This window comes from Mirounga leonina, unplaced genomic scaffold (assembly GCF_011800145.1).
Source record: "Mirounga leonina isolate KUSES-001 unplaced genomic scaffold, KU_Mleo_1.0 Mir_82, whole genome shotgun sequence".
NCBI lineage: Eukaryota > Metazoa > Chordata > Mammalia > Carnivora > Phocidae > Mirounga > Mirounga leonina.
The window spans coordinates 25823758-25838898 of NW_023270825.1; the positions used below are offsets into that span (position 1 = coordinate 25823758).

The 15141-nt window shown below is 41.6% G+C and overlaps 1 protein-coding gene across 2 annotated transcripts in view; it reads right to left on the reverse strand.

Annotated features, from left to right (window-relative positions):
• The window catches only part of TTLL5 (tubulin tyrosine ligase like 5), a 259783-nt gene that overhangs the window by 202688 nt on the left and 41954 nt on the right, over window positions 1–15141 (reverse strand). For both annotated transcript variants that reach the window (XM_034993230.1, XM_034993229.1), the window contains exons 10-12: window positions 5529–5630; window positions 3710–3801; window positions 2816–2923 (exon numbers count right to left, since the gene is read on the reverse strand). In XM_034993230.1, the coding sequence (XP_034849121.1) occupies window positions 2816–2923; window positions 3710–3801; window positions 5529–5630 (302 nt within the window). The remainder of the gene's footprint in view (window positions 1–2815; window positions 2924–3709; window positions 3802–5528; window positions 5631–15141) is intronic.

Consider the following 15141-nt stretch of genomic DNA (forward strand, 5'->3'; position numbering starts at 1 on the left):
AGGAAGGAAGGAAGGAAGGAAGGAAGGAAGGAAGGAAGGAAGGAAGGGAGAGAGAGAGACAGAAAACAAACCCAGTTTACTCCTTGTAACTTGAACACCAGGGGAAGCTAGCAGGAGTCAGTGGGAGCCAGAGAGACTCGCACAAATATATACACGTATACAAAATCATATCTGATGGAGGGAGGTTAATGAAGCACACAAAATCCCAGGGTTGACAGGAAGTGGAATTAGAACCACAAAAGCCAAGAAGACAGTCAACAACTTAAAAAACTCCAGATGCACTCACTTTATTAAAACTGAAGAAAAGCAGGGAGGGGGAAAGGGGACCCATGGATGATGAAATGGACTTAGGGGTATTTTACTGAGTCAGAGAAAGTCACTACTTATTTCATGTCGGAATCTCCACTGCCATTAAGTTCCAGAAATTCTCAAGCTTCCAAAAGGCAATCAGGTAATAAAACAAATAGAAAAGGAAACCTTCAGAACAGCTTATGATCATTTCTACAACAAAAATTTTTATGCCAAGAAATTTACCCTCATATAAGAGCCAAGTAGATGTGGGAAAGAAACTTTAGTTTTTTAATCTAGTGAGGTTTCTGAAGTTGAAGATATGTTCTATGCACCCCTTCCTCAAACAGTTTACAATAATGCTAAGAGCTCTAGGCCCTTACCAAACCAGATCTACCGAGAAGCCTACTATCAAAGGCCACCAAAAGGCAATTAGAGCAAATACCAATGATTCATTCACAAACATTTCTTAAACATCCTCTGAGAGCAAAAACAATGCTATTGTGCACAAGAGGAACAGAAACTAGGATGACACCGCTCCTGTCTGCAGGGAGCTTCTAGTCCAGGAGGGGAGTCAGACACATAAATGCGTACCAGATGACAATCAGGTACCACTGCAGATTATGAATGGAAAGCTGGGGGCTGGGAGGGCTGTGACTGGAATACTTAGGAAAAAATTCACCAAAGAACTGATACTTGACTTCATCTTGAAAAGATGTCGGTAATCTATTAAGTAAAGTAACATGAGAAAAATCTGTCAAACGTAGGATAAAGCAGGTGCAAAGGCAGAGGGGGAGGGAAGGACCTGGCAGGCCCAGGGAGACGGTGAAAGGTTTGGTTTGGCAAAAAGAGAGAGGGGAAGGGGAGACACAGTGGCTACTGAGAATTGAGGCAATAAGCTCAGAGACTAAGGGGGAAGTGCACATGTAAACAAAACATCACAATATGATAGGACAAGAACATAACAGAACAAAGTATCGAACAGCATGAGAAAGGAGACACAACAGGGCACTTTGTTAAGCAAGGGTTCCTAGAAAAGGCAATGGTCAAGCTGAGTCTTAGAATATGAACATGAGTGTGCTGGGCAGACAGGACAGCAGAATTTATACCGAGGCACAGAGGCATGGAGTGCTCAGTGGTATAGCTGGATTATAAGGAGTAAGTGGAGATTCTAGAAATTTCTTAAAAATTCTAGAATTTCTAGAAAATTCAGCTGGGGTCAGGTCCTTAGAAGCCTTGAAGTCATATCAAGTTTCTATTTACTAGTTAAGCCTAAGGAGCCATGTGAGGGTTTTACAAGACATGAAGATACCTGCATTTAGAAAAGATGTCACAACCTCTTCTTTTCCTATATAATTTCAGGTCCTGGTTTATCTAAGCTCTTCTATTCGGAGTCTCAACACCTCCCTTTTTTAGTGCCCCTCAAGTACAGACTATTATGATAATCCATGAAAGAGGTCAAGAATTATTAATTCTGGTTATAAAAATAACAAAGAAATAATTTCTATTGAGCACAAATTGAGGAGCAGACATTGAGCCAACTGCTTTGCACACATCTTCTCATCTGATCTTCATGGTACCCTTGGGAGGTAGGTACCATCATTACTGCCATTTTAAAGTTGAGGAAACAGGACTGGAGTAACTTGCTGAAAATGAGAAAACTAGTAAGGGGTGCGAATGGCTTTTAAACTAACTCCATCAGGCTCCAATAGCCATGTTCTCTACTTTCCTGTTACCCAGCCTCCCGAGCAAGCCATGCCTTATATCCTGACTACTGTATTACTTTAAATATCCCCCCAGCAATGACCCTAGTGTGTTTTACTAACAAAGCCTACCACCTGCCGAAAGCCTAGTGGACTTTACAGACACTGACACTGGCAATCGCTAAAGAGCTCACACCCACACAGAAAGCAAACGTGCGCAGGCGCCCTTGGTGCCTGTCACAGCCAGCAGGTCAGGAGGAATGGACTTCCTGATCCAGGAGTTGTGAACTGTTTCTTACTCCTTCTCTGTGCAATCGGAGAGTTATAGGTGGGAGAAAAGGGGAGGGAAGGAGGAAGAGGAGGAGAAGAAAGAGAGGTGGGGGGAGAAAGCCACTAGAAAGAAGACTAACACAAAAAGGAGGAGTCATTGGAAACTGGGAGAAAGCACATACTGGTACCAGCCAGAGCTTCTTGGAACGGTTCCCAGTCTGGCTGCCAAAGAGCTCTGGAATATATTTGTTAAAGCTGGATTCCTGTACAGTCCATTGCAGGCTTTTTCTGATTGCACTCTGACAAAGAGACCCATACTTTAGTTCCAATCCCTGCTTCCCACACAGAAAGCTCGTGAGTCCTCAGGGGACCTCCAAGTAAGCCTACCACTGGCCTCTTAGCGGGACCTTCATGTGCTATGTGAGCCTAGAAAGAAAAGTCCACCACATACCTCTTATTCCTGTAGAATCACTAAGCCTCTCTACCCCAGGATCCCATCCCAACTTCCCAACCCCCTTTTCATAAAACATAGTAAGCTTCTTGAATCTCCTTACCAAAACAACTGCTGCGGTGAGGAACAAAGGTTTTACAGGCTGTAGCAATAGCTAGTTCAGCAGAGATTATAGTCTTAATAATCAGGTCTTCCACATGGGCCATCAATGCTACAAAAAAAAAAAAAAAAAGAAGAAGAAGAAGAAAAAGCAGCAGCAGCAGAAGAAGAAGAAGGAAGAAACACTATAATGCATGGAGTAGAAAGACTGGATTCCAGAACACAGTGTGGTTATAAAAGCACATGTGCTCATGCCAAAAAGTCTCTAGGTGGCGCTCATGCAAATAGGTACTCCAGGAGAAGGTGTATCTAGGAATAAGTTGACACAGTCCAGAATGTAGGTGCCGGGGACTGTACTCAAGTGGCCTGCTACGACAAAAGATAGACATGGAATGGAAAGGAAGCCTTACTCGCCCGCTTTCGGCCTTCTCCTACCACCCATCTCTTTGTAGACTGAGCTTAGCCTTTTGCGCACTTCTCACTCGGCTCAAGGCTCAGCAGTAGTGTCCACTTTGATGCCAAGCCCTGTACTCCTGTTTGACACTGCTCACTCTCCAATTCAGCAACATGAAGGGGAGAGATTAACTTGGACAAATTTGCACTCACGGCCAATATGGAGAAAGTATTTCAGTTTGCAGTTCAACACTCAAGAAGGATTAATTCACTAAAGGCTAAAGGAAGAAGTTGTGCCTTCCAAACTAGAACAAGAAAAAGGATTTCGGGGCTCATGGAAAGCCTGTTCTCCATCTTGGACGGGGCAGGAAAACTTGACACCACCACCAATGACCCCATCAGATGTCTCAGTGACACTGTCAGAACTACAGAGGTGACATGCTGAGAGGCCAGGGCAGGTTACACAGAAGAGAGAGATCAACAGGGAAAAAGGCCTGGTACTCACCAGTTGTATCTCTGCCTTCCTGTTTCAGATACCTCAGCATGGCACTCATGCTCCACTTGTTCCCATAATCCTCCACCTCTGGATCATCACAGCTAAAACAAAGGAATGGACAGAGGTCACACATGCGAATAGGCCTGGCAGCAGAAATCAGATTTTTTACAAATACTTGTCCTTTTAATCTTTAGGAAAACATTCCCTTTGCTGACCTCCACTAAGCAACTTTTCTTGGTCGTTTTGGTCATATATCCCTACCTACCATTGAAATGAAAATGCATATGGCCTCCCTTACCGATGGGGGTAGGGGAGAAGGCAGCAAATTCTTCCTTAAGCAAACAATTATGTATCATGAAAGGGTGGAAGAAATGTGTGAAAGAATGTAAACAATTTAAGAGTGGTTACAATACATTAATAGAGTGAAATGTTCAGGGATACTAACCTAGACTTTGAGGTAAATGTCACATGAGCCCACAGAAGAACTTCTAATGCCATTTTCGGACCAGAACTGAGTCTGGGTGGGCTAGTGAGCTTATGTAGTGTAGCATTTTAATAAGCTAACCCAGCACAGAACTGCGTTAGCATCTGAAGCAAGCTCCCTCCGCTTCAGAGGTATACACAGCTTTTTTTGATACTTTCTGAGTTATCGCTGAAGGGAGAATGCACTGGAGAAACAATGAAAGCAAAGAAGTACCCCCCTGCTAGAGCAGCAGACTGGCAAACAGGGTACACTGCCAAGACCATTGGAAGGGTCTTGCAATCTGGAACCCGTGTTTCGCAGCTGCCCCCTCATTCCCTACCACCACCCCACCACCCACTAGCTGCATGTCTGCTCGTCTTCCAGAGTGAAGGATATGGTATCTTCAACCATTCCAAACGGTCACAGGACACTCCATGAAATCTACAGAGCTTTGGCAACTATGCCATCACTTCCAGATTCTTTTCTTCCTTTCCTTGGACCTTCTAGACACCTATTTTTAGTCTGAGTAGAAAGTAACTGTTTGGGTTTCTTTTTTATTTTTCCACTTTCTGGCAAAATTATCAGGATGAAAGAAAACAGAGCAGAAGGAATATTTCCACACAGCTGGGCTTGTACTCCCTTCCACTGAATCCTTTTCTGAGATGGCCTCATTTCTTTCTTCATTTAATTTATTCCTAACTTTTTCCCCCCAAACATACAAGTTTTTACTTCAGCACAGAGAAGAAAGCACAGAGAAGAAAACAGAAGTCACCCGCCCATAATCCTGTCCACATTAGTTAAGCACTGCTAACATTTTAGTATATATCCTTATAGTTTCCATTTTCTCCCCTCGGCAAACATAAACAGCTTTAGTTATCTTATATATTAAAAAAGAAAGTAAACTACAAGTAGTATCTGGCAACCTGTTTTTTCCACCTAACAATGTACAGTCATGAACATTCTCTCTGATCTTGTGCACACATCTCTTGTTATTTCTTAAGGTTAAGTTCCTAGAAATGGAAATGCTGGGTCAAAGGGTACCAATATTTTTTAAGCTTTTGATACATTTTGCCAAGTGCTGAAATAACCTCATTTCTTGACTTCTAAAAAGTTCCATATGCCTATTAAATTCCCACACGTAAGTCAAGTGAGAAAAGATGGTGAAGACGAAATTTAGGAAGGCATATTTTGGTAGAGAAAGGTGACACTGTAACAAGGAGGGCAAGCAATAGAGAAGCAGCAGCTAAATGTGCTAAATGACGGACGGCTTCCCATAGGTTACATGGAGATAAATGCAGGACAATGAGCTGACTTTCCACATCCACAACACCCACACGTGGATGTTGGCTCAGCTGTAGCCAGTACCTGACATAGTCTCCACTCTTCTTATTCACACTATAGTTTGTCAGGTGCATGAACTGGTTCCGAATGTTCTTGGCTCCTTGATCATACCGCACAGTTGCAAACCTGATAGAAAGGACATTAAGTTAAATGTCAGGAGCAGGGGTTCAAGGAAATGTAGGCTAGAACTCAGGATCAATGTGGTATTAATAAAAGGAGAGTGATATCATTAACAAATAATGAGTGCTTGATAAGTGCTCACTCCTATGGTGCTTCATATATAATATTTAATTCATTCCTTAAAGCAAGTCTCTGAAGTAGATAATATTATATTTCATTTTTAGAGTGGATATAAAAACTAAAATGTAACCTAGAAAGATTAAGTAATTTGTCCAAAATTACACTAACAAGGTACAATATCCATTCTTGATAAAAACCCTCCACAAAGTAGGCTTGGGGGGGACTATACCTCAACATAATAAAGGCCATATATGAAAAAACCCACAGCTAACATCATCTTCAATGGGAAAAAACTGAGAGCTTCTCCCCTAAGATCAGGAACAAGACAAGGATGTCCACTCTCACCACTTTTATTCAACACAGTACTGGAAGTCCTAGCCACAGCAATCAGACAACAAAAAGAAATAAAAGGCATCCAAATTGGCAAGGAAGAAGTAAAACTTTCACTATTTGCAAATGACACGATACTATATACAGAAAACCCAAAAACTCCACAAAAAACCTGCTAGAACTGATAAATTCAGTAGTCACAGGATACAAAATCAACATACAGAAATGCGTTGCATTTCTATACACCAACAACGAAGCAGCAGAAAGAGAAACTAAGGAACCAATCCCATTTACAATTACACCAAAAACAATAAGATACCTAGTAATAAGCCTAATCAAAGAGCTCAAAGATCTGTACTCTGAAAACTATAGAACAGTTATGAAAGAAATTGAAGAGGACACAAAGAAATGGAAAGACATTCCATGCTCATGGACTGGAAGAACAAATATTGTTAAAATGTCTATACTACCCAAAGCCATCTACACATTTAATGCAATCCCTATCAAAATACCAACAGCATTTTTGCAGAGCTAGAACAAATAATTCTAAAATTTGTATGGAGCCACAAAAGACCCAGAGTAGCCAAAGAAATCTTGAAAAAGAAAAGCAAAGCTGGAGGCATCACAATTACAGGCTTTAAGTTATATTACAAAGCTGTAGTAATCAAAACAGTATGGTACTGGCACAAAAAATAGACACATAGATGAGTAGAACAGAATAGAAAACCCAGAAATGAACCCACAACTATATGGTCAACTAATCTTTGACAAAGCAGGAAAGACTATCCAATGGGAAAAAGACAGTCTCTTCAACAAATGGTATTGGGAAAACTGGACAGCAATATGTGAAAGAATGAAACTAGACTTTCTTCCATCATATATAAAAATAAATTCAAAATGGATTAAAGACCTAAATGTGAGACCTGAAACTATAAGAATCATCCTAGAAGAGAATACAAGCAGTAACTTCTTTGACATCAGCCTAGCAACTTCTTTGTAGATAGGTCTCCTGAGGCAAGGGAAACAAAAGCAAAAATAAACTATTGGGACTACATCAAAATAAAAAACTTCTACACAGTGAAGGGAGGAAAAAAAGAGAGAGAGATTAAGGAGTGTACTTGTTGTGATGAGCACCAAGTGTTGTATGGAAGTGCTGAATCAGTATATTGTACACCTGCAACTAATATTACACTATATGTTAACTAGCTGGAATTTAAATAAAAACTTAAAAAGAAAAAAAAAGAAATAGCACAGCCAGAATCAAAACCAAGGCTGTCTGACTCTAAAACCCATGCTCTTAGTCACAGTGTTGTTGTCCCATATATATCTGGTTAAATGTTGAAACAATCATTTCTCCCTAAATTGAATTATTTTCTCACCCTCAATATTGCTGTCTGCAAATCTGGCTGTTGTAATAATGCGTAAGTTATATTAAGTTCAAAGAATGTAACTTTAATAAATTCATAAATACCCCCCCACACACACTGACTCCACAACACATGTTCTTAACCACAAGATGCTGCTTCTCTTATAGAACCTTAGACCAATAGGAAGGGTGAAAAATGAAAATAGGGTCGCCCATGCCTGGGAAATTGTGTGTGGGATGCTGTGGATGATGGGGCATTAGCTGGTCAAGAAACACCTAGTGGGTGCGTACATAGTGCCTGGCACCATAGTATTCTATGGAAAACATTAAGCAAAAAAGAAAAAACTGTTGGCATCACGTTGTACAGATTTAAAACTCATCTGTAGAAATACCAGAACTGATCTATAAAGTTCATTTTAAGAAATAATAATGGCAGCATTAAAAGCACACAAAGCCTAGGTCTGCAAGAACAGCATAAATATGAGCATAGTGTAGGAGACTAATTCCTGAACTTGGAATGAAGGCAAAAGACAGAAGGATTAAACATGGAGCCCACTGAAAACAGAGCAGCAATTTGATACCCTGGACTGTTGTCAAAAGAAGACCAAAGTATAAAATATACGTGCCTCTGAAGGAAGTAACCAGGGAAAGAGAAAACTTTCCAGTGATACTCAACATCAACAAAAGGACACTCGAGTCAAATGGTTATGGTAAATATCAACCCCTGTTTACATACCACTATAACCATATCACCCTTCACTAAAGGGGTTTTCCCAAGAGGCATATCCAAGTGTGTGAAAAAAAATCCTGGAAGGCCACAAGTTTATTTTCATATGATTTACAAATTATTTACATATGCTTACTCAGACTATGAAGTCAACATGAATTTCTACCACATTAAAGGGCAGCATTTAAAAATGTTCCTCTTCTCCATTTCTTCTCACCCACCATCTCCGCTTCCTAATTCCCTGTGCTAGAAATATATGAAAGCCAAAGAAAGAAAAGTGAAAAACAACCCCCAAAAACCCCAAAATTAAAATAAACAAACATGAGGACAGGAAGAAGGATGTGGACAAAGAGAAAATGTTGACCAGGCATGTATGGTTAAGGGACAAGGGTTTAATGACCATCATGTCTGTGCATGAGAAGGACCTCTGATTTTTCAGAAACTTCCCGTATTTATCACCTAACTTCCAACCGTGTCACTCCATGGTAAGTAAACCTTATCTATGCATCCCAATCTTCCTTCTATAGACATTCTCCAATCAAGTGGGTGACTGTCATTCTCTGAATTCTAACGAAATGCAAAGAGGACCCACCCAGACATTACTCCACAGTGACATACCTCCTGCCATCCTCTCCCCCAAAAGAATAATGATCGAGAGGGAGGAAAAGGTTCTGCTTCAGAGAAAGAGGGTTTTCATCTCTCCTTGATATGGGGACCTGATCTAACTTGGTCGACAACAAGAAAAGAGTGGCAAAAGCCTGGCAGTTGAGTAACCTGGTATTCCACACATCCGTCATTTCCACACCCCTTTTTTCAACAGGACTGCATCTCCAACAAATAAGGTTTCTTCGTCCTAATCTTCCTTTTCACTGAGGAATTTATACTCTAAACTCCAGCAAGGACAAGATTATTAGTGTCACAGAGTGGGCTTCTAAAGAGCATTGAGAAGTAAGAATTAGAGGAAACAAAAACAAAAACAAACTTAGGCTCAATGGAAAGTTACCAAAAGGGCCAAAAGCTACACTCTTTATTTCGCTTAGCCCAATGGGGAATGTAGAAGGCCACGTAGATATGCATGCTCATCTTCCCTCCTAAGTCAGGAAGATATTAGGGTTCTCACTAAAGCCCCTATTAAACAGACCATGTTCATCTCTGGTCACCAGTTCCTAACATTTCCTTCATATCATCTAGACCAGAGGTCCGTCCTACAGCCTACTAATCAAGTTCTGATTAACCCACAAACTGTTTAAAAAAAAAAAAAACAACTTGAATGACTTGGCCAGCATTTAAAAATTAGACCTTCTTTCCTACAGCCAGGACTTATATCGAGGAAGATGGTGGACAGGATAGGAAGGCAGCCCACAGGCAGTACATGGAGGTTATCTGTGCAGGGCAGTGGCCCACAGGGGTCAGAGTCCACACAAGGAGGGCATCTGAGGGGGGCAGTGGCCAAGGAGGTCCAGAGATTGGCTACACACAAAGGAATTGAGTGAATAAATATGCTGAAGATAAAGGGAGTCAGATTTCTCACTGTTGGAGAAGAGAGATTAAAAAAACAAAAACAAAAACAAGGAAAGGGAAAATCTAGAACGAGCCCTGTAGTTTTGAAGGAGAATTGGAAGTATTAATATAAATTCCACTTTTCAATATATGGAGACAGATATAAAATTAAATATAGATGTCAGTGTGTGTACATGTACATGTCCATATATACAAACATAGATTTCCTAGGTCTGCCCATTTCAAGGACCTTAAAGCAGCAATATCCCAGAGCAATGAGCTTATCTAGCTCTGGATCTTGATTTCTAAATACTGTTCTCCATTAAAAGCAATCAACGCCCTTTGGAGAAAATGGCTGATTCCAGAGCTAGGGCAGAGAAAGAACGAGAGGAGCCTGAAACATCTTGTGCTCAAAGAAATGAGAGGACACAAAAGCCAGCTTACAAGGGCTCCCACTGGCCAAATCTGAGACAATATGACATCAAAATAAATCCTGATAATAAAGGATTATAACCCATTAAATAAAATAGGAATCCTTAGTCCCCACTGGTATAAATAAATAAATGAATAAATAAACAGGAAGAAGAGACAGCTCTTCCTTGGAGTAAAATGCCAAATAATAAAAGGAAAAGGAATAAAGGAATTAGAAAATCGTCATTTGGCAACTGTCACAGTAATAATTCAGGCAAGAAACATCAATGGATAGTAAAATCACTGAGTAAAAACTAGATGAGGAAGGAGATTTTACATGGTCTCAAAATCTCCTCTGAAGATACTTATTAATGACAGAGGAGAAAACAAAGTAATTTTACAGCAGACAAATCTGGAAGACATCACCTTAATCAAGTGGTCAAACACCAATAAACAATTATCATGTGCCATCAGATATAATGCAATAACAACAGCATCACTTCTGTGGAATTCTGGCCAAAAATACATAACCTGGGTCCACTCATGAAAAAAATATCAGATAACTCCAACTGAGGAACATTCTAAAAAATGACTGGCCTGTAATCCTCACAAATGCTAAGGTCATAAAAGTCATGGGAAGGCTGAGGGAAACGTTCCAGACCAAAGGGGACTAAAGAGACACGGCAACTAAATAGACTATGTGATCCTGGATCAGATCCTTTTGTTACAGAGAACATTATCGGACAAATGGCAAAATCTGAATGGGATCTCTACATGCAAGGTAAAAGGTAACTGCTATTTTTACAGCTTTTCTAGAAGTCTGATATGGTTTCAAAATTCAGAGTCTAAAAACAGAAGTAAGTTTCTCAATAAAAATCTAGATTTTGGGGGCACCTGGGTGGCTCAGTCGGTTAAGCATCCAACTCTTGATTTCAGCTCAGGTCATGATCTCAGGGTCGTGAGATCGAGCCCCGAGTCGGGCTCCGCGCTCAGGGCAGAGTCTGCTTGAGATTCTCTCTCCCTCTGCCCCTCCCCCTATTCACACTGGCTCACTCTCAGTGAATGTCCTCATGAGTCTTTAGGTTTTTGACCCCTGATTTAGACCTTCACATATCAGATTTCAACCAGTTTAGGTCTGAAAGCTTCAACGCAAGCTCGTTATTAGCTGCAACCTAAGAGGTAATTCTCTGCCAGCCACCCCAGGACCACGTTTGCAAATACTTATCCTAGCACATACTGAAATCGAAGTGATGAATTGAGTCTTGAACCTCCCTCCCTCTTAATGAAATCAAGATTTAGAAAAAGCTCTAATGATAGAATTTCATAGCCTTGACCTTTAAACCAAAAAAAATGGGGGGGTGGTAGGGAGCCTCTACTTCTTTGCCAAATCTGAAACTCTGTGTACTATTTCACAGCACGCCAATGAATGGACAAGTATATGCCTTTTTTTAAACCACACTGAAACATATAATCTTTATTCTGACAATGAATTCTTAAGTCAAAAGCTACCTTTCCTTTTTGCTTCCTAATGTTTCTCAATGAGAACGGAGACAATGGTAAGGATCTGTCTAAAACTCTTAAGCGTCTGTGGGAAGGGGTCCCGTGTTAGGCACATAGAAGGTACTGGATAAGCTTGAACTGAAACTGCACCTGAGTTGCTTGTCCAGGGAACGTCGCCAGTGTGGAACCAAAACAGGAAGGGAAAGCACAGACTTAGTGGAATCCTTTAAACTCTCTTCCTCCATTCCAAACCTATGTTGTTCTTCATAGATACGGCACCATAGGCAGAGTCATAGATAATCTGGACGTAGGGCAGTTAGCCCCTTCCCTTTGATAGTCACATCATCTAACAAACCTTCAGTCCAAACATACAAAGAGGAGGCCAGCCCCGAGGAGCCCCTGGCTGTGGCACTTGAGTTATCTTTCAGCAGGTGTAGCCATTCCGAGCCAGAAAGGCCCGGAGGATGAAGAGACAGCACCTCAGGCGGCCTTGCCAGGAGCCACCAGGTTTCATCCTGGCCTGACCCAGAAAAATCTTATGGAAGAGAACAAGAGGCCCAAGAGCTCTCTGATCTGCTGTCAACCAGCTGCAGGCGGGAGACTGCCAAAGCACTGCAGTGACTAGGCAGCGCCCCACAGAGCCGTCTGGGAGGGGATTACCAGCCTGATCCCCGGTCTTCAGAGCCAGAAATGACTCAAACTTCACAAACAGCAAAGGCCTGCCAGGGAGGGTGACAATGAGCACTGGAGAGGGTTTTCTTGCCCTTGTTGCTGTCTCCACGGCCCCCCACCCCCCTCGCTGCTGTGGCAGAGATTCTGGACAGTGTGCAGCCTGTGAGGTAATCTGAATTCCTTGGCAACCAGCAAGTACCTGAATTCTTTCAAAACCACAGGAATCCAGCAGAGAAAAGGTAAATATCCCTGCGGAGCCAGTGTTAATTAGCAAGGAAGGCTACTGAAGAAGGAACTGGGGGTGGGGAAGAAGGGAAAGGCATTACAAATGCTTGGGGGTCTTTTCTGAATTTCCACTCAATAATACGGCTAAAGCAGAAGAAAGGCAGGTCCTGAGTGGGACCTTCTCACTGTCCTCGCCTCCCACCTTCCAGTGTGGATGGGAGCCTCCAGTTCTGTGGATGGGCACCTTCATTTCCCCCAGGTTGCCAGTGCTACCTATCTTTGGGTGTCTGACAACACATTTGGTGTTCAAGTCAATTTTGTTTTAATTTCTTTTAACTTTTTCTTTTTCCTGTTGCAGTGAAAATTTGGCTATTAACTCTGTCTCAAAAAAGGCCTCATCAAATCGTTCAGACCACATATTGGATCCACCTAAAACTGTAAAATCCAGGACAAAGTCTTTTTGGATCCCACCTCTGACAAGAAAAAAGCATCTACACCACTTTGGTAGAGAATGGTACCCCTCTCTGGAAGCTGAGTGTCCCCTGCTGGTGCAAAGCAGGAACACACTTGTCAAACTCAAAAGTAGGGTGGAACTTTGGGGCAAAAATGCTGGGCCCAAATACGAGGAACACAATTTTTTTCTAAACAGCTCCGTATTTCGCCCAGGTATAAGAAAATAATGACAGTTTTCCTGTGTTAATAAAACAACAAGGACAATTGGAAATTATTAATCTAAAAACAAACGATTTCTGGTCTTTTTCTTAATAAGTTTAAAAAGGTCAAGAACTGACACAAAATATTTAGTTCACAAAACAGTCCTATGAAATGAACTTAATCTTTATGTCTCCTAACCATTAATTTGAGGCCCAAAACAGAAGTGACACGGGAGAAGGCCCTTCTTTTCTAAAGAGGAAGCCAATTATATTTGCTGCCAGTGCTTTCTGTTTAGGAAAAATTACGGTTTTCCTTGTTGACCCTCAAAGTAAAATGGCCCACTGATCTCATCCTAAACTGATTATCTTCAGTAATGTCTACAGCAAACACACGTGACCCAAAATTACCAGAGGCTGCAGATCTGGAGACGCTATAGACTATTGTTGAATGTAATGACACAGTTGAGCAGATTCTGAGGATTAAAAAGCAGCAGATGAATGCCAAGATACATAGTGAGTTAAGACACAGGAACTTGGGGGCGCCTGGGTGGCTCAGTCGTTAAGTGTCTGCCTTCGGCTCAGGTCATGATCCCAGGGTCCTGGGATCGAGTCCCGCTTCGGGCTCCCTGCTCGGCGGGAAGCCTGCTTCTCCCTCTCCCACTCCCCCTGCTTGTGTTCCTTCTCTTGCTGTGTCTCTCTCTGTCAAATAAATAAAAATCTTTATAAAAAAAAAAAAAGACACAGGAACTTGGGCACATGGAAGTTCCTGTGTACAGCAGGGCAGCTGCGCAGGACTCACTAATAGCCTGTCCTACTGTACCATCCTCGTGTAAAGCGTTGATATTCACCTATTCTTTTAGATTAACTGAGCCAAAGCCCTGAACAGTCCTATGATTTGGTTCAATTTGGTCTGAGTTTTTTAAAAACTGTCTTCCAAATTATTCTGGGGGAAAAAAAAAAAAAGCATCCATTAAAAAAAAAGTACACACACACCCACACATACACACACTCAGTTCCTGCTGGAGGCAAGAGAAGACAGTTACTCAATTCAGTGGATTCTGACTTCCAACACACATCCAGTAGCCAAAGCATTCGCATATCTGTAGTAAATTCTATAATGAATGTTGTAGTGCTCTCATTTCATAGCTGAACCACTGAGGCCTTAAAACTATGCTAAATTTTACCAACAGAGAGGGCTATTGATACCGTGAGTGCAATGCCTTTGGAATAATACACAGAACATGCTGGTATGATATCCTTGAGAAACAGCGGGTGTAACCTTGAGGTCTTTTCCCTATTCAAGAAGTTCAATTTGTGGCAGGACATAATCAGTTCCTGAGAAGAGCACAGGAGGCAAGATGGGGTGAGGATGGAGGGAAGGAAGGGCTGGAGAAGCTCATGCTAGACAAGAGGGAAAGCTTAGGTATCTCAGCTTACAAAATGGAAAATCCTCAGCACCTTATACCCCTGAGCAGAAGGAAAGGGTATCTTTTACCTTCTTTTTGATCTACATAGTATGGGGACTCAGCTTTTAAACCTATACTTCAAAGTCTGAGAGCACATGTGTCTACAAACACGACAGAAAACTGCCCGCCTATGAAAAGCTCATTAGGGCTAGGAGGCAGGGTGCTCAAATGTCTGGTTCAGCCGTTTACCTAGAAACTGAGAACGACTTTAGTTTCCCCCTCCTTTGCAAGGAACAAGAGTCCAGAACCATGGAGCTTCGGTAGCCTCCAGTGTTCCTCACGCTCAAACTCAGAAATCTTTTATGACCATGTTTCTGAATGCTGTCGCTGCCACCTAGAGGTGAAGGGGAGACTCACTTCAACCAGCTACAAGCTGGTTAAAGGTGCTCATCCTGATTCTAGTCACAGGATACATCAAAAAATGTGAGTCTATGACAGAATTAAAATAACATTCTAAAATAGCAGCTTCCAGAGGACAATAATTCATGTCAAAGCACCTAAACTTAAATAGGCTTCTTTTAACCATGATATTTCCCATCTTCCAGGT